At 55.2% G+C, this 27,257-nt stretch overlaps 11 protein-coding genes across 11 annotated transcripts; 2 read left to right on the forward strand and 9 right to left on the reverse strand.

The window, feature by feature from the left end:
• Window positions 1-37: 37 nt before the first annotated feature.
• V2A60_005145 (OSBP family protein) lies at window positions 38-1,961 on the forward strand (the record flags this gene model as incomplete). Its single annotated transcript, XM_083256458.1, has 7 exons — window positions 38-152; window positions 257-362; window positions 422-532; window positions 595-873; window positions 931-1,180; window positions 1,247-1,560; window positions 1,616-1,961. 7 exons carry the CDS (start codon window positions 38-40, stop codon window positions 1,959-1,961), a joined length of 1,521 nt encoding a protein of 506 aa, XP_083112584.1.
• Window positions 1,962-2,620: 659 nt separating this feature from the next.
• Window positions 2,621-3,363, reverse strand: V2A60_005146 (zinc finger CCCH domain-containing RNA-binding protein; the record flags this gene model as incomplete). The annotated part of the gene is made up of 2 exons (XM_083256459.1): window positions 2,621-2,949; window positions 3,057-3,363. 2 exons carry the CDS (start codon window positions 3,361-3,363, stop codon window positions 2,621-2,623), a joined length of 636 nt encoding a protein of 211 aa, XP_083112585.1.
• An 887-nt stretch (window positions 3,364-4,250) lies between these two features.
• V2A60_005147 (NADP-dependent oxidoreductase domain-containing protein) lies at window positions 4,251-5,415 on the reverse strand (the record flags this gene model as incomplete). The annotated part of the gene is made up of 3 exons (XM_083256460.1): window positions 4,251-4,610; window positions 4,724-5,295; window positions 5,364-5,415. The coding sequence occupies 3 exons, from the start codon at window positions 5,413-5,415 to the stop codon at window positions 4,251-4,253; spliced, it is 984 nt and encodes a 327-aa protein (XP_083112586.1).
• A 1,110-nt stretch (window positions 5,416-6,525) lies between these two features.
• V2A60_005148 (uncharacterized protein) lies at window positions 6,526-8,395 on the reverse strand (the record flags this gene model as incomplete). The annotated part of the gene is made up of 3 exons (XM_083256461.1): window positions 6,526-7,699; window positions 7,765-8,158; window positions 8,221-8,395. 3 exons carry the CDS (start codon window positions 8,393-8,395, stop codon window positions 6,526-6,528), a joined length of 1,743 nt encoding a protein of 580 aa, XP_083112587.1.
• Window positions 8,396-8,701: 306 nt separating this feature from the next.
• V2A60_005149 (HotDog domain-containing protein) lies at window positions 8,702-9,749 on the reverse strand (the record flags this gene model as incomplete). Its single annotated transcript, XM_083256462.1, has 3 exons — window positions 8,702-9,462; window positions 9,527-9,575; window positions 9,630-9,749. The coding sequence occupies 3 exons, from the start codon at window positions 9,747-9,749 to the stop codon at window positions 8,702-8,704; spliced, it is 930 nt and encodes a 309-aa protein (XP_083112588.1).
• Window positions 9,750-11,619: 1,870 nt separating this feature from the next.
• V2A60_005150 (uncharacterized protein) lies at window positions 11,620-12,924 on the reverse strand (the record flags this gene model as incomplete). Its single annotated transcript, XM_083256463.1, has 1 exon — window positions 11,620-12,924. One exon carries the CDS (start codon window positions 12,922-12,924, stop codon window positions 11,620-11,622), a length of 1,305 nt encoding a protein of 434 aa, XP_083112589.1.
• A 1,512-nt stretch (window positions 12,925-14,436) lies between these two features.
• On the reverse strand, window positions 14,437-15,864 carry V2A60_005151 (PLC-like phosphodiesterase; the record flags this gene model as incomplete). The annotated part of the gene is made up of 1 exon (XM_083256464.1): window positions 14,437-15,864. One exon carries the CDS (start codon window positions 15,862-15,864, stop codon window positions 14,437-14,439), a length of 1,428 nt encoding a protein of 475 aa, XP_083112590.1.
• A 1,294-nt stretch (window positions 15,865-17,158) lies between these two features.
• On the reverse strand, window positions 17,159-18,429 carry V2A60_005152 (S-adenosylmethionine synthetase; the record flags this gene model as incomplete). The annotated part of the gene is made up of 2 exons (XM_083256465.1): window positions 17,159-18,286; window positions 18,370-18,429. 2 exons carry the CDS (start codon window positions 18,427-18,429, stop codon window positions 17,159-17,161), a joined length of 1,188 nt encoding a protein of 395 aa, XP_083112591.1.
• Window positions 18,430-20,353: 1,924 nt separating this feature from the next.
• Window positions 20,354-21,521, forward strand: V2A60_005153 (protein GPN3; the record flags this gene model as incomplete). Its single annotated transcript, XM_083256466.1, has 2 exons — window positions 20,354-20,401; window positions 20,652-21,521. The coding sequence occupies 2 exons, from the start codon at window positions 20,354-20,356 to the stop codon at window positions 21,519-21,521; spliced, it is 918 nt and encodes a 305-aa protein (XP_083112592.1).
• Window positions 21,522-22,010: 489 nt separating this feature from the next.
• On the reverse strand, window positions 22,011-22,532 carry V2A60_005154 (uncharacterized protein; the record flags this gene model as incomplete). The annotated part of the gene is made up of 1 exon (XM_083256467.1): window positions 22,011-22,532. One exon carries the CDS (start codon window positions 22,530-22,532, stop codon window positions 22,011-22,013), a length of 522 nt encoding a protein of 173 aa, XP_083112593.1.
• Window positions 22,533-23,679: 1,147 nt separating this feature from the next.
• Window positions 23,680-26,520, reverse strand: V2A60_005155 (uncharacterized protein; the record flags this gene model as incomplete). Its single annotated transcript, XM_083256468.1, has 2 exons — window positions 23,680-25,707; window positions 25,765-26,520. 2 exons carry the CDS (start codon window positions 26,518-26,520, stop codon window positions 23,680-23,682), a joined length of 2,784 nt encoding a protein of 927 aa, XP_083112594.1.
• Between the last annotated feature and the right edge of the window lie 737 nt (window positions 26,521-27,257).

The following is a 27,257-nucleotide window of genomic DNA, read 5'->3' on the forward strand; positions in this document are numbered from 1 at the left end:
GGAACCAAAGACCCCGCGGCTCGCGCGTCCTCACATCATGCTAACAGGTTGGTTTGGCTCTGCTGAAGCGGGCAGTCGGGCCTCGGTAGACGACGGCAGCAGGTCCGACCCAGACGATGACACTCAAATCATGGAGCCCGATCAGGGAAACGGTGCGTTGGACTCAAACTTCTACATGCTCAGCGGCACCGCGCTCGATCCCGCCGTGCCGCGTCGTGCCCGCCAACATGCCTTGCTAACTCATTTTCCCCCGCAGTACTGTCGCACATCATATCTCAGCTTCGCCCTGGCGCCGACTTGAGCCGCGTTGTCCTTCCTACCTTTATTCTCGAGCCGCGCAGTATGCTTGAGAGAATAACAAAGTTCGTTCACAGCCAAGCTCCCCATTGCCCTCCTTCACCTGCTGACTGGTGCCTCGCAGCTTCATGTGCCACCCGGAAATGCTCCTACACATCCCCACAATAGACGATGACGTCGAGCGCTTCGTTTCTGTCGTCAAGTTCTATCTCAGCGGCTGGCACATTCGACCTCCGTATGCTTCTCCCCTTGCTTCTGCCGACCGATTGCCCCCTCCCCCGCTAACATATTCTCCAGCGGCGTCAAGAAGCCCCTCAACCCCATTCTCGGCGAAATCTTCTCCTGCTATTGGGACCTGCCCGACAACAAGAAGGCATACTATATTTCCGAGCAGACATCGCACCACCCGCCCAAGTCTAGCTATTTTTACATGGCTCCCGACCACCACATTCGCATTGACGGTACCCTCAAGCCCCGCAGCAAGTTTCTCGGCAATTCGGCCGCCAGCATGATGGAAGGTATTGCCTTTTTGAGCCTGCTAAACAGAGGCAAGGATAAAACCAAGGGCGAGAGATAGTCGGTAACCCCGAATACCAATCCGCGCACAACATACAAGACTAATATTCGTCGCAGCATCGTTACCCAGCCTAACATGTATGCCCGTGGCATCCTCTTTGGCAAGATGAAGTACGAACTTGGAGACCACAGCTTTGTTCGCTGCCCCGAGCTCGATCTCACGGCCGATCTCGATTTCAAGACCAAGGGTTGGGTGAGCGGCACCTACAACGCCGTCGGTGGCGTCATCAAGCGCGAGAGCACCGGCGAGGTGCTTTACGAGATCTCCGGCATGTGGCACGAGGAAATGTTTCTCAAGAATGTCGCCGTACGTTCTTCACCCCCTCCGTGTAATGGCATGTCTTGCGAGACAATTCACTAATATGGCTAACAGACCGGCCACCGCGAAATGTTCTTTGACGCTACACACGCCAAACCTAGCGACCCCCAAGCCCGGCCAATTGCCGAGCAAGAAGAGCGCGAATCCCAAAGACTCTGGGAGTTGACGGCCAAGGCTGTCAGGGAGCGCAACCACGAAGTGGCCACTGACGAGAAGACCAAGATCGAGGACCGCCAGCGTGAAGAGGCTGCTGCTCGCGCCCAAGAAAACAAGGGATGGCAACCTCGACTGTTCCGCGCCGTGCAACCCTCTGCCGAAGAGTCCGAGCAGGGCGAAGAGGGCCTGGAATGGATCATTGATGCCCACATGTGCGTTTACTGTTGAGACATGATTACTACGCTTATTCGCTAACTGGTATTGTAGTGACAGCTCGGCTTCACCCGAGGAACAAACAACGCAGGTTCTATCCATATACCCCATTTTGCCCGGACAGAAAGCTGGTCAAGTACTGGCCACTCCCATCAACGACGCTGCGCCGATTCCCAACGATGCAGCACCAATCCCCAACGATGCAGCACCAATCCCCAACGATGCAGCGCCAATCCCCCACGCCGCCGAGCCCACCCCTGGAAACGACCTCATCGATCTAGGCAGCAACAGCGCACCTGTTCCATCGCCCGCTCCGCCACCCGTCAAGCCGGCTGATGACATTGAGGCCATGCTCAAGGAGACAGGAAAGCCCGCCGAGGGATCCCTGATTGATTTGTAATTTGGCGGGTGGCTTCTTGCCTGCGACTGAAGGGGCCCTCTGATGCTAAACAGTGCATCCTGTAGGCCTTGATGGGCTTTTAATTACCCGTCGAGGCTTCATGACATCTTTTCCTATTTAGTTACTTTTACTTAGAGATATTTGCGCTTAACGCATGTCATTTTGGTGTGGCATCTTTCTTTCTTTTTTTCCCCCTTAGGGTAGGTCTGTTTTGGGTAGCACGGAACACTTACATAAAATACCTGACGACCATTGTTACCAGCATTCAACATGAGACAATGACTTGTTGGAATTGGCTCGTGGACTTGATGCGACGCGATGAGATATGCACCATACTCGTAGTGATGTACAATAAGACGAAAAAGACATGGGTTCAATGCAACAAATGGTCTTGTATAAATTTGAGTGAGAGCATGCTCCTAACATGTGCTATTTCCCCACATGTATCACACGGCACGGTACGTCTTGATGCCTGATGCACCCTATTCCATGAAACGCATACTCCCCAAATCCCGAAGTTGAAATAGAAAAGAAAGAGATCCGTATAACGCCATTCAAGTATACATTTTGTTTTTCTCTCCTCTTTTGCTTGCAATCCACCCACCCATTTTCTTTTCTTCTTTTCTAGCTCTTGTTCTTCTGTCCCCGCCTTGCCTTGTTTACCACCGTCGCCTCGTCGGCTCGGGCGTCGGGGAGCGGCTCACGCTCTTCTCGTCACGGCCGCGGGCGCGCAGCCACTTCTTGGTGCTGAGGGTCAGGTCGCGGTCGAGCTCGTCGCTGGGGTTCTTGCGGTGGATAAAGTTGCAGAAGCCGCCGCGCATGCAGCCCTCGCCCGAGTTGAGGCGGCAGCAGGCCTCGCGGAAGTCGGTCACGGGGCTGAGCTCGCAGTAGATGGGCCGGCCGGCATACCACCGGCTGTTGAGCTCGTCGCACGCCTTTTGCGCGGCGTCCTCGTACTTGAATCGAGCATAGACGTTGCCGATGAGGTCTGGTTGTTGGGTGAGAGGCTAGCGTTAGCGATCTGAGAGAGAGAGAAGAGAGGTAGGGAGGGGGGGTTTGGTGGATGAAAGGACGCAGGAAGGGAAAAGGACGCACGATCATTGTTATTGTCACACACAACAAGCTCCTCCAGCTCGCCATACTTGCACAGCTCGCACCAAATATCCTCGTAAAAGGCGTCAAAGTGGTTCTGCAGCTGCGAGGCATTCATGCGGTTCGCGTTCTTTTGGTCGTACGCCGGGTTCTGGTACAGGTTGGGCATCAGGATCGTCTGGCTGTACGACGGCTTGACGTGCTTGCGCGAGCACCGGTCGCCGTGCCGGCACGCGCCAATCTTGAAGTAGAACGAGCAGTTGACCTTGTCCTGCTCGGTGCCGAAGATGGAGGCCAAAAAGTTGGCCATGGTTGCGGCAGCGCTGGCAGTCTCTCTGTACGCTCTCGGACGCTCTTCTTCTTCTTTCTATTCCTTCTCTTTCTCCTCCTTCGGAACTCTCGTTGCTTGAGCTTTTTCGGTCAGCGGCGCGCGCCCGGAAAAGGAACCAGACTCGGCGGTTGGGGAATGAAAAGATGACGAAACGCCGCTTCAGTTTGCGGATATCGCGCCGAAAGAAAAACAAAAAGAAAGGCGGGAGATGGTGGGTTGGCTCGAGATCGATTAGGGCGCTCGCAGAATATAAATCTTGCGCCGCGGTTGAATGACGGCCGTTCGTAATAATGTAGTGAGTGACACGGCAAATTGAAGCTTGTTCGCAGCCAGCCAGGCATTGTCTTGCGCCACATCTCTGTGGCGGAACCACGTGATGTGGCTGATTGGTAAGGCCTGATAGATTCGTTCTCCAAGTTTCCACAGTGTAGACCCATCGTCACGTGTAATGGCTGTGGCCTGCCAAATTTATTGGCATAGTCCAATTCGTCGACTCATCTTCTCACTCACTTACCACGAGGATAAGTATGCGGCCCAGACGGTCATGTCGCGATAGTCGCCAATTACCTTCTACAGACTGTAAGTTTGCATTGTCCTCTTTCATAGACTCCTCATGATTTTCATCTCTCTTGTTTATATGATGGTTCAATTTTTAATTGAATTCTGCAATTCTGAGAGGCTTGAGATTATTTTTATTCTTTAAGCTATTCTGCGGACAACTTACACAGCTGATTATGTTGCAAATTATTTGTTCAAATAGTTTGTCAATGACTTGTCTCATTCATGTTCATGTGCTATATTATTACAAGAGCCGTACGCTAACATGTTTTCAGGGTCGTCAACCGCCCAATGCCCCTGTTCCCTGCTTACGTGTTGGTAGGGAACATGGACGGGTAGCGGTCGCCCGCCGTCTCAAACTCGTTGGCCAGCTTGGACAGCGACGCAAACTCGTCATCGGTCAGCTGCACGTCGGCCGTGTTCTCCTGCACCCGCGCAATCGACGTCGTACCAGGGATGGGGATGACGGCCGGCAGCCCGTCGTGATGATTGTGTCTGCGCACCCACGCGAGCGCGAGCTGCGCGAGCGTGCAGCCCTTTTGCGCGGCCAGCGTCTGCACCTGCGCCGTCAGCGTCAGGTTGTGGTCGAGGGCCTCGCCTTGGAAGCGCGGGAACATGCCCAGCCGGCCCTTGATGTCGGCGGCGCTCTTGACCGCGCCCGTGAGTAGCTGGAAAGAATCAGCATTGCTGGACCAGCATTTTCCAAAGAGGTCCCGCTGCATGTTTCCTTCTTCTTGTTCTTTGTAGAAGCGATTAGGTAGCGGAGGGGAGAGAGACTTACACCTCGGCCTACAGGCGAATATGCCATAATGGGAATGTCATGCTTGGCGCACGCGGCGGCGATGCCGTTGTGCAGGATGTCGGTCGTGAACAGGCTCAGCTCCAGCTCCGCCAACTGCACGGGCACCACACGCACAGCGTCCTCGATGGTCTGCACAGAACACTCGCTCAGCGAGACGCCGCCCACCTTGCCCGTGTCAACGTACTCCTCGCGGATCATGCGCAGCGTCGCCGCAAAGTCGGACGTGGTGTCGCGGCGCGCCAGGGCAAAGATGTCCAGCGACTTGGCGCCGCCGAGCTGCGCGAGGATGTTGTCTATGGACCGCCGCACAAAGGCCGCGCTCGTGTCGGGTGCCAGCCTCTCCGTGTCGAGGCCGCCCTTGATGCAGATGATGACGTGCGCCGCGTCCTCGGGGTACCGCGTAAAGTACTCCTTGATAAAGAGCTGGCTGTTCCAGTCGGGCGGGCCGTAAAACTCGGCGCCGCTCCACAGCCGGCACCCGCGGTCAAAGGCGGCCTTCATCGTCGCAATGACCTCGTCAAGCGTCTGCCTCTCCTTGGCGAAGCCGAAACCTGGCATGGCGTCCTTGTTAGAGCAGTCCGCTTGAGGGTTCGCGGCTTCTTCGTCGGGACCAACATACCCATGAGGCCGTAGCCGGTAGAGCCGACTTCTTTTCCGAGAATCTGTACCATTATGAATCCGTAATTTGAAATGTTCGTAGTGTGACAGCGCGGTGCTTGTAGCTTATTCAACTGTCTGCGTTGTTGCTTGAGATTGTCGTTGAAGTTTGAGGCTATCAGTCAACTAATTTTGATTAAGATGATTCAAAAAGTGCTGGATCCCAGTGGCTATTCAGGCCGGTATTTATACTTTGCCAGCCTCCCTCCCCCCGACTACACTTTGTAAAACCAGATTGACAAGCTCCAACCTCGATCGTACACCAGATGATGGTCGAACTAGCTTTAAGTCCGGGTCTGGCAGCTCTGCCATGCCGGTGGGCCTCACGTCCGGTCTGGCGGGCTTAACTCCGTGGTAGCTTATTCCGTGGCTCTCCGGCTGAACCTCCGCCATCAATGGCACTACAAACTTTTCCTTACAGGGCAAACACGCTTCCTCGCCCCCTAAGTAATAAGCTCGCGGAGCCCGCGAGTAAGAATATAAACCCCGCCATGCGAGGGCGCGGCACCGCATCGGTCGGTACCCCGGACACGTCTTTCCAGCCCGGTCAACGGATACGTCAGCACCGGCCCCCGTGAGTTATCTCCATTTCGGCGATGCTCACCAAGCATCTCTATGGGAAGATTTAGCAGGAACGAGCCTGAGGGTCAACCATAATTGTAAGTGAAATTACGGCGGACTTCGAAGAATGAGAAAAAATTGGTAACGTGTACTGGATCCTTGATCAAGGGTAGGTAATCAATGTCTTGATGCTAGTTTGCTGTTGCTTACAGTGAGGGAGCTTCGCCACTCTGTACACTTACAGTTGCCAAATTGCCGATTTATTGATCCATGATTTTTCATTCTGTTTTCTTGCTCTCTATGTTTGAATCGAATATCGACAGCCATGATCCTTTGTTTTTTCCCCTTCATCATTAGCACAGAGCTTCGGACCAATCGTCTTGCCATTTACAAGTAGTTAGTACGGGCTGCAGGCTCCCTGATGTGTATATAAGGAACGAGCTGTCGATGGTACTGGATCCTCTGTTCCGTGAATGCAGATTTTTTGGCTTGAATTCCAAGTGACGTGGATAAAAAACCCGGCAGCCATTTATTGGTTTGTTCATGTCAAGGCTTCGATACCATCACAGCGGTTCTACTCGTATCCTGGCATCCAGACCGTCTATCCAATACCCCAACTGTCGCGGCCCGTCGCGGAGCTCAACCTCGCGCTTTACCCACCTCCCCGGCTGGGCGTCGGCCAGCTTTTCACCATATGTGTCCTCGGTCACGTCTTCGCTGACTCGAATGGCAGCCTCCTCGTCCTCGTCCTCCTCGTCCGATGTGTCGCCGTCGTCACCAGGCTTCTTGGCCACGGGATCCCACTCACCCGTCTCCCACACCAGGCGGAGCCTGAGTGGCGAGACGCCGTACAGCCTGGCCACACGCGCCTTAACGGCGTACATGTCAGACGCTTGCGGGATGCGGGCCGTCTTGTCGTCGCGGCCCGCGCACCGCAGCGCCAGCGTAACCAGGCGCGCCTCCAAGAACGCCGGGTTCACCTCCTGGACGCGGACCACGTCCGGCGCGCCGTACAGGTCGCATAGCTCTGCGTAGCGCGGGTGCGCGCTCAGCACCGCAGACGCGGCGGCCTCGGGCACCGTGGCGAGCTGCTTGGCGATGCGTGAGAGGTAGAACATCTCTGCGTTGCTGCGGTCGTTGGTGGTGACTTGCGAAAAGTTGAGCGTCTGTAGCTGGCCGATGCGCGCAATAGTGAGCATGTGCGCTTCGTCCGCCGTGGCCGTCGGTGCATTGTGCGCCGTGCGGGCATCATAGACGGGATTGTGGCTGATGCGCAGCGCCGTCAATCCAGGAAAGTGCTCGGTAAGGCGGTCGATAAAATCCCAGCCTTGAACCTGATTGTACGACACGTCAATATACTGCAGGGATTTTGAGAACACGGGACAGCGCGTCTCTTCGGATGACAGGCTGCGAATGTTGTTGCCTTTGAGGTAGAGGTTGCGGAGTGAGGTGAGAGATGCTAGGCTGGCTAGGTCGGAAATCGCCGTGAAGCTGTTGTACTCCAGATTGAGTGTGGTGAGAGTTGTTGACAGACCACGGTAATCTGTAATGGTGAGCCGTGAAAGATAATTAGCGCCGGCGGCCAAGTTTGTTAGTGAAGGACAGGCGATAGCGATGCGGCAGATTGCTTCCCAGCCTAGCATATTGTCTCCGATGCCTAGCTCCGTGACCTGCGCAAACGCGGTGCCGACACTCTCGAGCGCAGCGTCGTCTAGGACTCCCTGGAACCGATTCCCACTGTTTGAGGCCGTGTTAGTTCCCACCTGTGTTCATTGTAGAACAAGGAGCAGAGAAGTGCGTACTTGATAGCCAGTTTCTTGAGGCCGGGGAGATCCTTGCAGATCTCCACAACCGGGGCAAGACTTTCAAACAAATTTCGGCTAATGTCGATATGTGAGAGCTTCGGGCTCACCTGCGCCACCGTCTGCTCGCCCTCTCGATGTGCAAAGGCCATGTGCACGCCGTCGAGAATGGCCATCTTGAGCTCGTCCAGCTGCGCCATCTGGCGGCGCACCTTGTCGAAGCCCACCTCCTCGGCGACCTTGCCCGCAAACTTGATCTGGGAGTCGGACACGCCGCTCATCTCGGACTCCTCCTCCACGTACTTGGCCTTGAGCGCGGCCACGAAACTCACAGGGGCGTCTGCGGGTCGAGTTGGCCGCACAAACGATGCCGCCGTCGGCGACTCGGAGATGCCTGGGAGTTCGAGTCAGTCGTGCGGGCTCTCTCGCATCACGGGGTCATGCCTCGATACTTGCATTGAAAATAGCGCGTCCCTTTGTGCGAGCCGTTGTGCTTGCCACGCGTGCTGTCGTCCCATTCGACTCCTAGCCAGGCGCCAGTCGCGCCAGCGACCTCACCAATGTAGCGGACGGTGCACAGCGCATCGTCGTAGGATAGGCGCTCTCCCAGGTAGTGTGTATTCACGGCCATTATTAGATGACGCCAGCAATCTTTCTGTCTATAATAAAAGTAGCATTGTTGAGGTCTAATCAGCGGCGTGCTGGGTTGGCAGGTGATGAAGGGCCAGGCAGCAGAATAACGATGAAGCAGTACCGGGTCGGTGTGGACACTCGAGCTCTCGTAGCTATATGGGGCCAAAAACCAGTGCAACAGTTTTGAGGCTACAATGCAGCGCGTCCCAGATTACTTGCAATTTTGATAATGAAATAAAATTCAATGGCTATATTATTTGCTATACTAATCAGGCTCGCTGTTATCGCCTACGCATTCCAGCCTCTACAGCTTGCCTTTGGGGGAGCCGACAGTCTTGACCAGGGCGCGACCGTTGCTAAGACAAACCTTGCCACCCTCGACCTGGGTGACGAAGCGGATTTCCTCAAACTCGCCCTTCTTCTCGCCCGTCTTCCAAACGTGTGTGACAAGCTTGTCGCCGGGCTTGACGGGGCTGGCGAAACGAGCCTGGTACTCCTTGATGTTGGCCGGGTTGCTGCCAGCGAGCGAGCGGACAATCTCGAGGCAGGTCGAATTCCACGAGTACAGGCCGTGCATGATGGCACCGCCGAAGCCCATCTTCTTGCCGGGCTCGGGCGTGGCATGAAGGGGGTTGTAGTCGCCGTTGAGGCGGTAGAGGAGGGCCGACTCGGCGGTGGTTTGGTGAGCAAGTACGGCATCGGGCTGCTTGTCCTTGGGAGGCGGATAGCTGACAGTAGCGGGGCCCTTGGGGCCGTCCCAGTTGCCCTGGCCGATGAAGAAGGAGCTTGAGTGGATGCGGCTGTAGACGTCATTGCTCTCGACGTCGACCAGCTCCGTCTCGACATCGAGGACGGTGCCTGGTTTGCCCTTGTCGTAGACGCCGACGACCTTGGTACGGATCTCGAAATTGCGGCCGGCTGACGAGGTCGGCAGGGGCTTGATGAACTCCATCTTGCGCTGGCCATCTACGACGCGTCTGTAGTCGAATTCGGGCACACCCGGGATATTGACGGCCTTGCTGCTGGCGTAGAAGTCGATGACTTCTTGTGTGCTGCCCTTGAAAGCTTCGCAAGTGGAAGGGCGGGTTAGCGTCTGGACAGGCGGGCGAGAGCTCCTGATTGTCCTTACAGAGAATGATGGGATACGTGGGGAAGGCGGCAAAGTCGGGGTGCAGCTCCTAGAATCACCGTCAGACACTTGCCGATTGTTTACTCTGGTCGCCATTTCGTACGTAGAGCAGATGAAGCTCGTCAGCCTTTGCGCCAATCGAGTTGGCAAAGAGCAGCAGATCGCGCTGCAGCCAGGACACCTTCTGGCGAGGATACTCGAAGCCGACACCGGGACCGGACATGGTAGCTTGTTCTCAAGTGTTTGAAACGTCGAAGGAATCAAAATTCAAGGTTCTGCGTATTGAGCAATTCTAGCGACGAAGAGAAGGAGAGGGTTTAAGATTCGGATGGCCACTAAGAAACTTGCAGTTGTGCAAATAGACCACTGGTAGGTCAGGCCGGGCTTGTACCTCCTGGAATGAAGGTTGACCGGCGTCCGACGCTACCTCGGCAGAGACCAATCTATTCCGCCGTAATCATGACAGGCAGTCCACGAGTTCCGCTCATTACCCAGTAGCACTTGACAAGCTTCAAGTGGAGAACTCTAACCAGTCCTACATAGGCAATTTTACCACCAGTCCCCAGCTACGCAACTGCGGTCCCAGCCAATTCGGTCGGCATGGGGCCGAGGGCATCTTGCGCAGGGCACTGGGTCAAGCGCCAACATGGTGGATGCTCTCTGTCGTTTTGCAAAAATAGCGACGACTGGGTCTTATCCCGGCCGAAACTCCGTCCCGGGCCCTTACCGATCACGCACCTGGTAGATGGGTCTCTGCCGAGGTTGTGTTCGGACACCGATCAAGTTTCTGTTTAGCGAGTACTTAGAGTCGCTGTTCTAGGCCCAGGCAGCCAGGTTGCCAGGCAAATGTAACTTGACTGTGTGGCGTCTTGGCTGTTTAGTCTTTCGTCTCGTAGCCAATGATGAACTAGCATTCAATAGGCGAGAGCTGTGCGGAGTAGTGGGAGAGTCAGTATTTAATATTTATTAGGGAACCGGGGACTCGACGACAACATACCACGGTTAATAGCAGCTTCTAGTGGGCCTTATGTATAATGACCATTGCTTTTGAGAAACGGCTTTGTCCGCCGAGATTTTGCTGCCCCGCATACCTGAGCGACCTGGGGTTTTCCTAGTCCCTCCAACCATACTCCGTATACTGGACGAAGATATCGGCCGAGGAAGTATACAAGGGCACTGAGTATCATACTATCGGCTCCCGTCAGGCAACGCTCACGCAATTATTTTCGCATTTCTGCGCGGTACAAAAGGCGGGGACCATGGCAGTTGATGAGATGCCAGGCAATTATAGAATTCGATAATTATAGACGTATGGACATGGCTGCAGTGAAGAGCACTGCGACCCTTCAAAACCCAAAAAAACCTCAAAGTAACTTCGCTAGGGCAAACTCCAGACTTGCATGCCCATAAACTCGGGATAAAGAAAACCAGGTTGACCTGCGCACCGTCAGCCAGCTGGCCACCAGATGCACGACTGCGCGGGTCCGAATCTCCGTTGCTTGCCATCTGCGAGCGGAAAACCCCGTTTGAGGCACATTGCCGATCAGCGGGAATGTGTCGTGTGATACACAATGAGTCGAGTCGCATATCAAACAACTAGAGAGGGGATAATACTTAGGCTTACAAAAAATTTAGAAGAGAAATGTTGGTTCAAAAGAAGCCATGGCAACACACTATCCCCCATAAATTCACTGCCATTGCAGTGGGTCCAGCAAACTCCTTGGTGCCAAGTTTTAGTGAAGCTCCCCATTTCATCATCCCAACGACACAATGAACAATCAAGACTGCGACATGTGCTGTGCCAATCTTTTCTCATTCGCATTATTCTTGCAGCATCTTTCTACAAGTACAGATCTCCTCAAAACTCCAAGCAGCCAGCCGAAGCATACGGCTACAACCAAACCGTCCCCCAGCCAATCGCCGATGGTCACCACCGGATATGGGCAATAGAATGTCGTTAATCATCGTCTTTTAGACAAAGAGAAATCTTCTGGTTTATTTAATATGGGATATCAATCTCAGGGTAAACAAATGAAATGGTAGTGGGCAGAGCATGGCATCCCGCGCTCAGAAACTTCAACCAAGCTTAAATGTCAACCCAACCTTCCCTCGGCTTTGTCGCACTCTTCCAGGAACCTATATATTCCTTCAAGGCCCTCGAATCCCTGGGAACGATGCTCTACCGAACCACTAGCTGGTGAGAGACTTTCATACTCCTCTGGATCCGACAACCATGGCTTGCCATCAAGCTCGAATGCCTCTTGAATGAAAGAGTCATCGCTTAAAGCATCGTATTCCGAGCCGGGTCCCAGAACAGATCTGGTGGAGCCCCCAGGCGACGTTAGAACTTTTTCAGACTCGGGTGCAAATGGAATTTGAAGAGTCATGTGCATCATTTCGAACTGCGGATCTTGACCAAGAACACCTCGTTCAATACTGATGTCGTCACAGAGGCGCTCCAGTGTGTACACATCGACTCCAGGAAACCGAACCCGAAGAACATTGCCTTTTTCCATGGATACTGGCAGGTCACCAAGCACAGAAAGCCGACGGAGATCAGCATATACGGCAGTAAGATCCTTGAGCGCACGACCGAAGTCGGTGGAGAGTACATCTAAGAATCCTTCAGTGTTGAGAGAAGTACCGTCGGAGGGAGCAGCACCCTTGAAGCCAGAAATGTCAGAAGCCTCGATAAGAGCGGCGGCAAGAGGACTCAGAGCAGTGATCGTGGGGCTGAGCTTGAAGTCAATGAAGGACCCCGAGGCAAAGCGGGGGAAGCCGGCCATTTTGCGCATGGCCTGGTCCTCGAGAGCCGAAACGGCGCGGTACCGAGTCTCGCCGTTAGCCCCGAGACCGTCGTACTGAAGACGCTGGCCGGAGAGGAAAAAGGCTCTCATGGCTTGCGAAACGTTCTGCACGACCTGAGCAGGTGCCGCAGGAGTGTGGGAGAAGTATCTGGCTCCACCACCTCCGATGCCGTAACCACCTGCGGAGCGCGGCATCGCACCGCCCGTCAAGTTTGGGCGCAAGGCGTTTGCAAATGGAGCCCGGCCAGAAAACTGTGCGACCCGTCGATAGGTATTGGACGAAGGCAGCTGCGATCGACGAAATGGCTGGGGAGCGCCTTCGCGGGACGTGGTGCTGAGGAATCGGCGAACCGCCTGAACATGCTGGTCCGACACTCGCGAGATCCAGCGCTTTTGCTGCTTCAAAAAGGCGGTAGGGTGGATAGGCTGTCTTCCGGCGGGACCGGATCGAATGGGAATGTACTGTGGTTTTCCGTAGAGTGGCCGCACGGCGTCGGCGACGTTGGCCCGCACGGCTGCTGTCGCTCTCGCGGCGGCAACACGGAGGAGACGGACGGCCGCTGGCCCCCATATCCCCGCCATGTATGCCATGATGGGCGACAAAAAGCTATGCAGATGCTGAATCACTCGTGCAGAGCAGAATGAGGAGAAAGGGTGTCATCCAGGTCGGTTTGGCAACCTGAGGATGCAGTCACTCTATATACTGCGCCACAAAAACGATAATTCGCCACCCAGATTGCGGGAGTGACCGGCTTGCACCGCCACAGGCTGCCTCATCACTACGCTAGTCCCAGAAAGGGATAGTCCCACAAAGCTACCATTTATTTCGTCTCCAAGAAAAAATTCCTCTTCCTTTCTCTCCTCTCAACCACGACAGAGCTCGTCAATGAACCTCAGCTTCGAGCAGGCCACGAGATTCGTAGCTGCTCAGCGAAAGGGGATTTGATGGGCTTTGAACAACCTTAAGGTAAGAATATTTCTCGTTATTTTCGGTGTTTGGTCGGTTTCCAATGCACAATGATGATTATGATCACAAATGAACAATCCAATTCATACCAGCCCATGGTGAGAAGCAATCTATCTAAACTTACCTGAGCAGTTTTCTTTTTGCACAACATGTTCTTTTCATGGCATTCTTATCAGTTCTAACCGGATTGCAGATCAGGACTTGCAATTCATGACACCAAACAACATTCCCATGTACAATATCCAAAGGTTCGTTCGCTCATTTCATCTTTTCATGCAAACCCCCTCCGAGTGATGATCAAACCGACGCCTTAGGGATTCCTCATGCTTAATACATAATGTGGATACCGTTGTTTAAGTTTCAGCCTTGTCTGACTAGGATCTTTTCCTTCCATTACACATTGATGTCTTTCCATGATGCAACCCGGCTAACTCTCGATGCATCAGGTAATAATTCACTTCCACGCATACACACACCCACCACCACGTGCCATCATGATGAAGATTTGAACGAACGGGCGGACATAATCGAGCCCTGCTGCCCCTATGCCCTAGAAAAGCAAGGCGTACAAACCTTGTGGTATAGGGGTGGTGGGATCTCTGGATGACACTTCGTCACCTGACTTGAGCACAATTCTTGAACACTGTTCCCCTGGCGGGATCTTTATGCCATCTGCGTAATCGATAGCTAACTGTTTTGTTACGCTAGGTAAATAATAATCTTGTTCCCATTTTCGACACTCTTTTCTGTGATGAGATGTTTCAATTTTGTATTCACACTGGTTGATCTCACGCTTCCTATGGGAGCCGTGCGAGTTGAAAATACTACACCCTCTGATTGGTAAGGACTCGCGCGGTCGAATCTATACGATGTCCGAAACTGACTTTGTTATAGAAATTTCTGCCTCGATGTTGTTTACACTCCTGGTCATGACGGCAATACTAACATGCCTCGCTAGGTAATGTTTATACGATACGAGACTTGCCCTTTCGAGCAGAAACAAGATAGTAAATGAAGAAACAAATTCAATACACATTGCTACATTTACTTGGATGCTCGTCAACTTGTCTTTCCTGTGTGAGAAAAATATTACCAAACCCGCCAGTCGTTGACTGCCGTCGCAAGCTCTGAGGCCTCTAGTTGTGGAGCTGCAGGCGGGCATTCATGCCGACGATGCAGCGGATGAGGTCCCAGTCACCATTGGCACCGACCCAGTCGGTGACCACGATGCCGGCGGCGGCCGAGCCGATGCCCAGGTTGTTGGGCCCCTTGCCCTCTACGCCGTGGCTGGTGCAGAGGTAGTCGACGACGCGGGGGTTGACCTTGGCGGCGATGCGCTCCGGCCAGCAGGTGGCGTTGAAGAAGTTGCTGGCGCTGAGGAAGTTGACGTAGAACGGGGGCCGCGGGGCGCCCTCGTCGTAGCCGTCCATGCCGGGGAGCAGGAAGTGGTGCTCGCCGGCGCGCTCGAGGTGGCCGTGGCTGAAGTTGACCTTTTTGTCAATGTTGTCGCTCTCGGAGATCTCGTAAAAGTCCTGCACGCGGATGGCGCAGCTGCCAGCCTCGCCGTCCTCGCAGTTGTCGGGCCACGCCGAGGCGTCGAGGCCCCAGCCCTGGCCGTCCCACTCGCCGCGGAGGTCGTCGTCTATGCCGAAGCGGCGCATCAGGACAATCTTGCCGCGGACCTCGCCGAGGGTCGGCACGCGCGGCTCCGTGTACCACTTGTCGGGGCGCCGGCCGACGTAGCCGTCCTTCAAGTAGCGGCCGAGGTCGCCGTCGGAGCCCTTGCCCGTGCCCTCGCGCTTGAGGCTGATGATGACCGTCTCGCTGCCGTGCTCGTCGAGGAAGCGGTACACGTCCTCGAGCATGTCGCCGAACCACTTGGTGCCGGTCAGGGAGATGGGGAAGACGCTGTGGACGAGGGCCAGCCGGTCATCGTCCTTGCTGGCCGAGACGCGAATGTCCATGAAGCGCACGCCGTTCTGCAGCTGCTCGGGCACGCCGACGGCCTGGCACCGCACCGAGGGCAGCGCCTTGTAGCACGTCGGCGAGTTGTGCGTGCCGGGCAGGGACAGCGACGGCAGCGGCCACTCGTCCTTGAGCTCGCCCATCCAGGCGTCCAGCTTGGCCGAGGAGTAGACGGCCACGAGGCCCTCCTTGGGTATGTAGACGACGGTGAGGTCGTGCGGCCCGTCGTCGAGCTTCTGCATGACGGCCGACCGCGACGACGGGCTCGGCACGTCCGTCTCGTAGCGGTGGTCCTCGGCCTGGAAGGTGAGGCGCACGACTTCCTTGTTGTCCGCGCCGGGGTCCGCGGCCGCCACGTCCGTCTCGACGGTCTGAAAGGCCTCTGCGCGGAACGACACGTCCCGGCGGTCGGTGCCCGACAGGTCGGCCTTGACGCGCAGCTCTGACGAGGCGCTCTCGGTGGCGTTGAGGAAGTTGCTGACGGCGCTGCCGATGCTCGACAGCATGCCCACAGTCTTGACACGCTCCGCGGCGAAGCGCTCCGCGGCGACGAGCTCCAGCGGGTGGATGGTGAGGTTGCGGATCGAGAGGTTCGGCATCTTGTTAGTCGGCAGACGGGGGGGTAAGGCTTCGTCAAGTTTGCTTAATTCGGTTTATGGATTGCTGCGATTGCTCTTCGCAAATGTTAAAAAAAAGGGAGGGAGGGAGGAGGCAGGTTGGCAGGGTATCAAAGGCGGGGGAGCCGGAAGGGGACAAGATAGGACGGTTTGGAGGCCACACGTAGCCAGTAGATGATTCAATTGAGCAGGTTACTGGTCAAGATTGAGACTGAAAGGAAAAGTAACTCGGAAGGTATGGAATGGGAATAAAGATGGAAGAGTTTAAGAAAGGGTCGTCAGTCCTCGTGTTTCCTGGCTGTGTAGGCGGGGGCCAACAAAAGCTTGGGAGCTTTTCGAGCTTGGCTGAGGTGGGGTTATTGTTCCAGAGTGTGCCGCCATTTTTCATCATTACAGCTTGCTGGCAGGGGCAGTGCAGACTAGAACGGAGCTGGCTTGTTCGATCTGCGCTCAGATGGCTACGACTTGTCTCTCTCTTTCTTTTGGCTGCCCAGCCAATAATGTGCGGCATAGGCGCATGGCTGAGGCCTAAAGCCGCTCAGTGGACCGACGACTGGAGAGCCTTTTTCTGTGCCGTCTCTCGCCAGCTGAACTTTGCCGGCGCCGGCGAGTGGCCAAAGCTGGTTGGGTTTATCACACCAGTTGCATCTTTGGCGCAGGCCTTTACAGTCACAATCAGTGCACGACAGCCATGGCGTTCCCAATTATTTCTCATTGATTATCTCCGCATACATGTCAAAGGTCTAACAGACCATACCATCTGCGTCGATTATTTGCTCATCTCTCCCGCCCTGCCGAATGATCCGCACATGTTCGGTCAGAGAAACGGGAAAGTAAAAGATGTTGAAGTTCTTTTGTGTTCCCGTAAACGCCAAGCTCGTAACGCTTTCTCTTAAGCGCCCCTACTGAAAGGGTATCCCAAATGCAAATCTTCGCAGTAATGTTTTCCCAAATGCACGAACGGTCCGCTGCCAGTCTTTGTTGAAAGACGCAATACGGTTCGTTCCTGGTATATCATGATGTGGCCGATAAAAAAAGTGGCCTTTCGTTATGTAAAAAAGAAGATGACAAAGGAAAAATAGTATGCTAAAAACCGCCTATAAAAAACCCCGCGTCCTTGCGAGAGTATATTGTGTACCAAATTGGTTTCGTTGAGAACCGTACGCCGCCCGAAAATGTGGTGCCTCATGAAAAGAACATTAAACACATCTATCTTGAAACAAGTAAAGGAAAGCGTTGTTGAATGCTTTCCCAGTCAAGGTCTGAAGCAAAATGCTTAGAACTTGAGGGCCTTGGGCTGCTCCCAGGTGAAGCTCTGGTTGGTACCAAAGTGACCGTTCTTGGCAGTCTGGCGGTAGATAGGGCGGTCCAGGTTGAGCTCGCGCACAATGACACCAGGACGGAGGTCAAAGTTGTTACGAATGATCTCAACGAGCTGCTCCGAGGTCTTATCAGAGGTGCCGTAGGTGTCGACATAGATGGAGAGGGGCTCGGCAACACCGATGGCGTAGGAGAGCTGGACAAGAGCACGGCGGGCGAGGCCGGCAGCGACGAGGGACTTGGCGATCCAGCGGCCAACGTAGGCAGCAGAACGGTCGACCTTGGAGAAGTCCTTGCCAGAGAAGGCACCACCACCGTGGGCACCCCAACCACCGTAGGTGTCGACAATGATCTTGCGGCCAGTCAGACCGGCGTCACCCTGGGGACCACCGATGATGAAGAGGCCAGAGGGCTGAATGTGATAGATGGTCTTGTCGTCAAGGTACTGAGCGGGGATGGTGGCCTTGATGATCTTCTCGAGGATCTCCTTGCGGAGCTGCTCGGTTGTGATGTCCTCAGAATGCTGAGCAGAGATGACGACGGTGTCAACACGGACAGGGACAACAGCACCGTTGTCGTGCTTGTACTCGACGGTGACCTGGGTCTTGGTGTCGGGGCGGAGCCAGGGGAGGGAGCCGTCACGGCGGGCAGCGGACATGGCAGCGTTGAGCTTGTGCGCAAGCTGGAGGGTGAGGGGGAAGAGCTCGGGGGTCTCGTCGGTGGCATAACCGAACATGATACCCTGGTCACCAGCGCCGAGGCGCTCGAGAGCCTCATCGTAGTGAAGACCCTGAGCGATATCAGGCGACTGCTGCTCGATAGCGACGAGCAGGTTAAGAGTCTTGTAGTCAAAGCCCTTGGAGGAGTCGTCGTAACCAATGTCCTTGACGGCATCTCGGACAACCTTTTGGTAGTCAATCTTGGCCTTGGTGGTGATTTCACCAAAGATCATGACCATGCCAGTCTTGGTGGCAGTCTCGCAAGCAACCTTGGAGAGGGGGTCCTCAGCCAAGCAGGCGTCGAGGACAGCATCGGAAATCTGATCGGCAATCTTGTCGGGGTGACCCTCACCGACGGACTCGGACTACGGAGATGAGGTTAGCGAGGCTACAGAGGCGGATGATGCGGGAGGGGTAACGCCGCGGGGAGGCGCATTGAGCGACATACAGTGAACAGGAAGTTACCCTGGTTGTAGTGGGCGCCGTTGGTACCGTTGGCGGAAGGCATTGTGAATGATTTTGAGGGGAATTAAAAGGAAGAGAAGGAGGAAAGAGGTGAGGGTAGATTCAGAAGAGATTCGAGAGAAGTTGATGGGCGAGACAGCTAGCGGCAGAAGAAGGTTCTGAATGGGAGAGTCGTCTGTGAGGACGGCACCGCAAGAACTGTTGCAGCAAAGAGCTCGTTAGCACAATGGTTGTTGTGAGGGAAGAACAAGATTGGCGCGGGCATGTACAAACCTCGTAGTGAGACAAGTTGGGATGAGAGGAAAGAGAACAAGAAGAGGATGAAAAAAAAAAGGTGAGGGAAGCGGGCGAAGAAAAAGGCGGGAGGGAGATTGCACGAGCGGCAAGCCCTGTCGAAAAAAGGCTGGTCGGTACCTCGCGGCAGCCAAAAAAAAAAAACTGGAAAAATTCGGCCGGCTTAAGGAACGCGGGCCAAAGTACCGCGGCGGACCCACGGAGGGGTAATTGGAAGTGACTTTGTTACAGCGATACAGATAATCTGCCGGTACTAATGTGAATCGCAAGGTATCGCGCTAACGGCGAGGAGGGGCAGGCCAGGCAAAGGGAGGACAAGAGATACATGGTAAGATGCTGGGCGTTGCTGGTTTCGGAGCGAACAATTGAAGTACTTCTATCTTACTCAGGGACCTGAATGTACCTAACAATGTACCTGTATAGCGGATTGCTCCCCGACTGCTGGTTCCCTTATTCAGTACTCAAGGGTTACTTGGTTACGTACCTACCTAGCTACAAGATGTACTTACAGGGGGAGAACAGGTACAGCAGGCCAGAAAATACATTCTGTACTTACCTCACTAAGTAATAGGAGAGGCTAATCTAAGTACTTATGCTGGAAGCTGGAAGCTGGGCGCTGGAACCGAACACGACTGAGGTGGATGTCGCAGAAGCTGCGGGGGGTATTGCGCCATCGGAAGAGGGACAAGGACTGGAGCAGAAAAATGTCGAGCAGGCAAGGGTCTTTGCTCGATACCAGTCCGTAGGTGCTAACTACTTAGGTGGATAATTATTTGGTACCTATTATACCACTAAGTGCATGTCCCCTCCCGTACCAGTAGGATGAAGAAGCGACGAGGGGCAAGGCGAGTTTTGTTGGGCCTGTCTGTGTCTTTTCGTAGCCTCTACGGAGCTTGGGTGCATTTGATAGGCACCTAGGTTAATGAAAGCGTATTCCGGTATTTATTCCGTGCCACTGGTCGTGATTGAGCCCCTCGTGCCGCCATCTCTTGCGTGACGGTGGGAAACCATGACTGCATCGCTGTCGCCAGTACCAGCGCTGCCCACGACAACGTGGTGCGGGTCAGTCGCCAAGGTCCGTCCATAGGTAGGTAGTTAGGTAGGGAGGTAGGTAATAGTAAGGTAGGTAGGAGACGCATGCCAACCTACCTGACTACGGATAGGTGCTTCTCTGCAATTTTGTCATGTACGGACGGAGTAGGCTGGACGTAATTCTCGTCCCTGGAGGGGCAGAACGGGGGGGGGGGCAGGAGTCTGGACACTGGAAAGGACAGATGGTGTCTCGGGCTGTCGGTGGGATCGGAGCAGAAGAAAGGAAAAGACGAGCATGCATTGCACTAATGATAAGCCGCAGAGGTCATGATGCCGCGCTGACCCTCTCTGCAGCATCAGCACAAACGGTTTTTCGTGCCTCTCTTTTTGTTTTTTGCTTTTTCAGCTCTCCAGCCAGCCAGCCCGCCAGCCAGCCAGCAAATACTTAGCTGTCTGACCCACCATCCCGCTCCCGGAACCCCGACCCCACCATGCCACGCCGCCGGAAAATCTTTTGGCACAACTACCAGAGCTCCGAAATTGTACCTTGTCCCAGCAATTGCGACTAGCCAACGAAGCTCGCGTGTCGAGTATATCAAAGTCAAGAAAATCCCATTTCTAACGCCTTCACATCCGCCATCATGAGTAAATTCGGCACCATGGTGATGGGTCCGGCCGGCGCGGGCAAGGTACGTTAGACCTCACCCATCCAACCCAACCACCCCCCGCACGCCTCATTGTCCTGGCTTGTCTGCATGCGACTGCATATCGACCGCCAAGGTGCGCGAGCTCGCGCGCGGCGCGAGCACACAGACACACACACGTACACACATATCAGCCCCATGCCAATCATACAGTTCATGATGTGACGCAAAGACGGACAAAAGAGTGAGAGAGAGAGAGAGACGAGACACCAATTCTAACACGCTGAACTCCAAGTCCACCTTTTGCGCCGCCCTCATCACCCACCTCCAGCTCAATCGTCGATCCGCATTTTACGTCAACCTCGACCCGGCCGCCGAGACGTTTGAGCACACGCCCGACCTCGACATCAAGGAGCTCATCTCCCTCAAGGATGCCATGGAGGAGGTCGGGCTCGGCCCCAACGGCGGCCTCATCTACTGCTTCGAGTTCCTCATGGAGAACCTCGACTGGCTGACCGAGGCCCTCGACGCCCTCACCGAGGACTACCTCATCATCTTCGACATGCCCGGCCAGATCGAGCTCTACACCCACATCCCCATCCTGCCCACCCTCATGCGCTTCCTCTCCCAGCCCGGCGCCCTCGACATCCGCATGGCCGCCGTCTACCTCCTCGAGGCCACCTTTGTCGTCGACCGCGCCAAGTTCTTCGCCGGCACCCTCAGCGCCATGTCCGCCATGCTCATGCTCGAGGTGCCTCACATCAACGTCCTCTCCAAGATGGACCTCATCAAGGGCCAGGTCAAGAAGCGCGACCTCAAGAACTTCCTGACCCCCGACGTCGCCCTGCTGGACGACGACCCGCTCGAGCGCCGCCGCCTCGCCGGCGACGGCGCCGACGAGGCCCTCGACGACGAGTCCAAGGCCCCCGACGACCGCGAGCAGGTCATGAAGGGCGCGAGCTTCCGCCGCCTGAACCGCGCCGTCGCGGGCCTTATCGAGAGCTTCAGCATGGTCAACTACCTCAAGCTCGACGTCACCGACGAGGACAGCGTCGGCGACATTCTCAGCTTCATCGACGACTGTATCCAGTTCCACGAGGCGCAGGACCCCAAAGATCCCAACGAGGATGCCGAAGCCGACGGGGAAGAGCAGGACGACGAGTAACTGGGAGGGAATGGGGTGCAATGTATGTGCACATGGATGGAAAAGTGATTTTAGCATTTGCATAGCGTTGGAGTTGGTTTGTGAAGTTTTTTGTATTTGAAAATACCAAGACGGTCTTCGTAGCCGTACATAGATGGGGTCAAGATAACATGAATCAGTAGGAATCCAAATACATATAAACCCAGAATCTCTTCTCTCGATCCAGTGCCTCGAAGCAGTTCCAAAGACCCTCAGGTCATCAACAATGGGAAACAAAAAGATATAAGGCGTATCATTCATCGTGAAAAACTTGACGTCCGTCCACCGCGCAGCAGCAGACATTATTTCTCCAAAAAAGCAGCAGCTGCGCAACCGCTCGCTCCTCCCCGAGACATTAAGCATAAAACTCCTGTGCAAACCATACATATCTCTTTCTGGCCCGCGCGCGTCAACCATACCCACGCACACACGTACAAAAGAACATCCCACATACACACGCTCTCTCTTTTCTCACCGTCTGCCACCACCGCCAGCAGTCGCCCTGCCCATGTTCTGCTGCTCCTCGTATCGCCTGTACTCGCGCCACCAAATCTCACGCACGAGCGCCGCGTAGCCGGCGACCCTGCCGCCGAGGACGGCGACGTCGCGGGCGCTCGCCTGGAGGCCGCGCTGCCACACCCACGCGGCCAGCGCCGCGAGCGTCGCCCACAGCACGGCCCGCAGCGCCAGGCGCGTCCACCACAGCAGCACCCGCCGGACCCAGTTCATGACGATGACGGCCGCCGCGAGTATCGCCAGCGGCACCAGCAGCGCGCCGAGCTCCGACGCGTGCGTCCACGCGAGGAGCCGCTCGACCAGCGGCTCCACGTACGGGTACGCCGCGCCCGCGCCCCGTGTCACCGAGTCGCGCGCCGCCGCAAAGTACACCTGCAGCGGCGCGTCGGCGCGCAGCACGTGGTGGTGCACCAGCGCCGCCTTGTCCGCCGGCAGGAGGGAGGTGACGAGGTGCGAGAGCGTCGATGTCACGTCCATGGTGTGTGCGAATATCGCCTTGTTGTTACTTGTTCTGTTTCGATCGCAGTTCGGGAAGAATGGGTGGGGAGGAGACGACCTGCTCTTGGCGTGCTGCGGGGGTTTCGCCGAGAGCGCAAGAACAAGAGAGACTCGCCAGGTTGTGCCGTCTTATGGGGATTTGTCTTCTTGTCAGTTGTGTGTGTTTGTGAAGGTTTTATTGTAGGTTGGTGCTAGAGGAGTGCGGCCGAGGGAGGACAAGAAAAAAAAAGTAGTAGTGTAGATTTCGGAAACCGTGCGTTAGTAATGCCGTCAAAGGCGTCAAAGTACACACTCGTTGACGCTTCGGTCGAGAAACGAGGGGCGCGTCGCGAAATGCTGCAACGGATTTTGGTCGAGTTTCAAGCCTTGGTTCTTGTCGTTTGGTTTCGTCTGCAGAGAGAGCAGGTGATGTCAACAAGGCGGCACAAAAAACGTGTTGTTTGCACGAGCCGAATGCGGCCGCCCGGCGTGGAGGGAGGGACCCACACACGGCTTGCCCCCCCTTGGATGCTTGATCGCTCCCGTGGTAGCGAATCATGCACTCCAGTTACAACCCGATCTGGTAATCCTCTCTCCCTGGCATGAGAAAGACACACAAAAGGGAAAGACATTGCCCACTCACCAAGTTCTGGAATGATCTTCTAGTTTCAGTTGCACGCAAGAACCTTGCTCTCAAGCAACTGTTGTATAATTCTGGCACGTGAAAGCCAAGCATGACCGTGCATAAAACGATCTGGTCACAAGCGTGGTTGGCAACATACAGTAAAATATCGAGTTATTACTTTTCTGAGAAAAGAACAAGAACAAAACGAATGGGTGGTTTTCTGTCCAAAGAATTCCCACTATCCCGCTGGTATTCCCAATATAATACATCAAGATGCCAAGAATGCCGCTGCACCGCGGCCAGTGTACAAGAAAAAGAAGAAGGAAAACAATACAAAGGAGTGTATGGGGAATAAGAAAAAGAAGAAAAGAACAAAGCAAACCGGATATTGAGAGATATCCTACAATCCGCAACTCCAAATATTAGTAGCAATCAGTGTCATTTCAGGCATTAGTTCAAGTCCCAGAGTGCCCAGCTTTAATCAACCCCCTTCGCCGAGATGTCGTTGTCGCAAAACGTACTTTAGAAGGAATCTGGGGCACCGTCAAGAACTTGCCGGGCAGCTTCCAGTCTCCGTCGATAGGCATCGTGCATTTTGATGCCTGATGGTGTCGTGTCGCGTAATCCCACGGCACACTTTTGAATGCTCGCCAATAAGAGGTCGATGGATGCCTGGTCCTCGCCATTCAGAGGCTGCGTCGTCGGCGCTGACACTGCCACATTGTGAGATCCAGTTAGATCCCCACCATCCACGGACCCTGAGTGCCTATGTGCAGAGCCATTTATAGGGCCGTTGGATGGGCCAATTACGGACCCGGCGGCCGATCCATTCACGGACCCATTAAGGGAGCCATTGGCAGAGCCAGAGATTGATCCGTTCGACATCTTGGCCAGCACATGTTCGTTTAAGCTGCTCCGTCGGCTCTGTGGTAGGCTACGCATGCCTCGCACCATTAGTTCCGGCGAGTCTCTGGGCGTTGTGTTGCCGCTCAGCCGCGCCTTATTGATCAAAGGAAAGCTTCGGTTTGTGCCGGTGGATTCAAACGAAGACACTGACGGGCGGTGGAGGCCGACACGTTTAGGGTGGCCGACAGCACCGGATGCCATAGCGGCCGGTCGGAATTGAAAGGCATGCCGAGGGCCATAACGTTCCTTTGAGGAACGTGAATCTTCGCTACTGCTGCCGCTCTCCTGTGTACCAATCATGAGACGCTTCTGTTTCTGGGCCTGTAGTTGGGCGACGCCGATGACTGGAGACTCGTAGCCATCGTCTAGCGTGTCAGCAGTGGAAGCGCGGCTGTCACGGCCTTCTCGCGCTGTCGCGAAACTATCGACCGAGGTCATGGTATCCAGGCTCGGCCGTCGCGGGCGCCCAGAAGCCGTCGTAGGGGCAGCCCTCGTCGTCTCCACGGAATCCTCTGAGCATTCGCTTCCAGAATCGTCATCGGGATTTCGATAGCTCTGTCGACTGAGGTGGCCCATGGCCGAATGCAGGAAGAAGTGTTCGTAGTCGAATGCATCTTCTCTATCTTCGTGAGACATAGGGTGCTGATAAGCCTCGTGGTATAGAGAGTCGCCGCTCTCGCTGACATCGTCCGTTTGCAAGTTCCCAACCGCCTGGTCTTCAGTGGACGTTTCGGTTGTGTCCTGGGCATCTCCATTTTCGGTGTGAAGGTCGTCGTCTTCGTCTGCATAGCCGGGCTGTTCAAGCTTGTCAAATTTTGCTTTCGCCGCGGCCGATTTGCCCTTCGGTGGCGTATTCTCATCCTGTAGATATGCTTGGTGGAGGTTCTGCATGGGGCTATGTCTTGCCACAACGAGGTCTCGCTCCGCTCTCTTCCAAGGTGGCGTCTGTTGTTGGTCATACGCGAGCGTTGAGTCGTCATCGTCTTCTCTGGCGAAATCGGGGCGGAAGGGGCTGCCGAGAGCCGGCGATTCTGGCTCGTGGGCCTGCGCTGACTTTGCGTCGGAGTCTGCATTCTCGACTCTGGCGTGGGTGAAAAGGCTCGGTGTGCGCAAGCTTTGTAAACTTCGTCGTTTCATGCTGTCAGCAGCTGCCTGCTCTCTGAGACTAAAAATTTTGCCCTTGAGGCCATTCATTTGGTCCTGAATGCCGCGCATCTGAGCCGCCGAAGCAGAGCGAACCATGCCGGCATCGTTGTAGCCATTGAAGGTCGGGCTGGCGTATCTAGCCACTTGCGTGCTGTCCGAATTGTCGCCGTCCTGTGCGTCGTCATCTTCCCTTAGCGGCTCCAAGGCAAGATCAAGTGGGTGTTGAGAAATGCTGTGGTAGGTGCCCATGACCGCATCTGCGCTCCGAGACAGCGGGAGCGGTTGGCGATAGCCTCCAGCAGCGCCGAGGGCACTGGCGGATCTTGGAGGCATGTGATTTTGACTTAGCGTTGCAATGCCGTTGTCGCTAACATTGCGTGCGTGCACCGGCACTCTAAAATTAGGCGACTTAGGCGTTCGTATCGGAGAGGGCGTGGAACCGTCGGAAACTGAAGAGTAGCTAAATGTTCGTGCTCTTGTGAGATTGTCTTCCATCGTCTATTGGCTGTTCATTAGCGTTTGGTCCAGATGCACGTGGCGATGATACCAGCTTACCGTCAGCTTGCGCTTGGCATTGGCGAGGATCTGCTCGGCTCGTCGACTAATTGAGGATGTTGAGTATCTATCTTCGTTGAGCGACAGGTCGGAGCTCTTGGGCGCGAGCGCATTGCGCGGCCTCAGGTGCTCGTCAATGTAGGATGAAGCGATGCTCTCTTCGTCATCGCCTTGGAAGTTACTATCATCGACGCTCACGGAGTCGTCAAAGTCGGCAAAGGTGCCATCGTGGTGCGTCGGGATCGTGCGCGTTGAGTCAATTGACGAGCGGTTAACGTTGGCATTTGCGCCCGGGGCCCGACGGAGCATCATTTTCGGGGCAGCCGTTGTGGGCGGGGAGCGCCTAGCAGCGAGGTTGTCATCGGAATAGTTGGAATGACGTGAACGGTTTGAGCGGCCCGAAAGTCGGCGAGTAGGGCCACCGACATTGCTCTCGACCTCGGTGACCTCACCAATGTCGGAGAGCATAGTGCCATTACCGTAGATTATGGGGGTGTTGAGAGGATACGCAGGCGACGAGTCGACCACCTCTGAAAAGTCGAACATGTCGTCGGCGTTGATTGCCATGTTGTCCCAACCGAGAGGCGGATATTGCAGACTCGGCTGGAGCGACTCGCGGTCGTCGTAATCGGGCAGAATCATGTCGGGATTGGTCAGAGTTGGCGATGAGGCCTGTGGCCGCAGAGGCGGGACGCTGCCATTAGAGTCTTGTCGTGCATGACGGCGGGCAGGCGCCGCAGTGGGCGTCGTCGCCATTGTTGACTTTGATGGTAGCAGCACCAGTAGACAAAGGCGAGGGCACCGCAATACCCCGGAAATGTGAAGATGCAGTCCCAACGAGGTTGCCCGACAGTTGTTTGCTCCGAGTGCAGAAAGGTTGTGCCGGCCCACAGATGATGAAAAATCGCCGTTCGACTTGTGGGAGGAGGTGAGGAGCGAGTGAGGTAGCGTGCTTTGCAACGCAGCTAGTGAACACAAAGAGAGACACTGGTTGAGGCTCCCGCGGGCGGGCAAAGACGCAAACTCAGATTTGACTCGTGCCCCCGTGCGCGAAAGTCAGTGACACGCACACACACACCATCCGTACTGGGCGAGGAGGCGCGGCACAGAGACGACCAACTCGCTGGGCAGCAGCCGGCTGGAAATGCCAGACGACACTGGCTGAATTCGATAATGTATCACGGCCCAGGGCGGGAGTAGAGGTGGTTCAATCGGAACCAGGTTTGTCCCAGCAGCTGCTCTGCGGTGGCGCCCGGCACCCTGGTTCGAGCCAGTGAGGCGTGCCCAATTGCAGGAGTACCGGCCCAGTCTTTGTTATTGAGCTATAGATGCGGCCTTGGGATGAAGCGTCAAGGGGCGGTGCAGAATCTTGGAATGCGAGCTCTGGCCAGACCAGTGTTTTTCCTTGCTGTTCGAGACGACCTCCTAGGTAGGCTGGGAGGAAAGTTGAAGGCATCAGAGTTGCGAGTAGCGGCTGTCTTCAGGGGCCTGGA

The sequence above is a fragment of the Cordyceps javanica genome, chromosome 3 (assembly GCF_051103115.1).
Source record: "Cordyceps javanica chromosome 3, complete sequence".
NCBI lineage: Eukaryota > Fungi > Ascomycota > Sordariomycetes > Hypocreales > Cordycipitaceae > Cordyceps > Cordyceps javanica.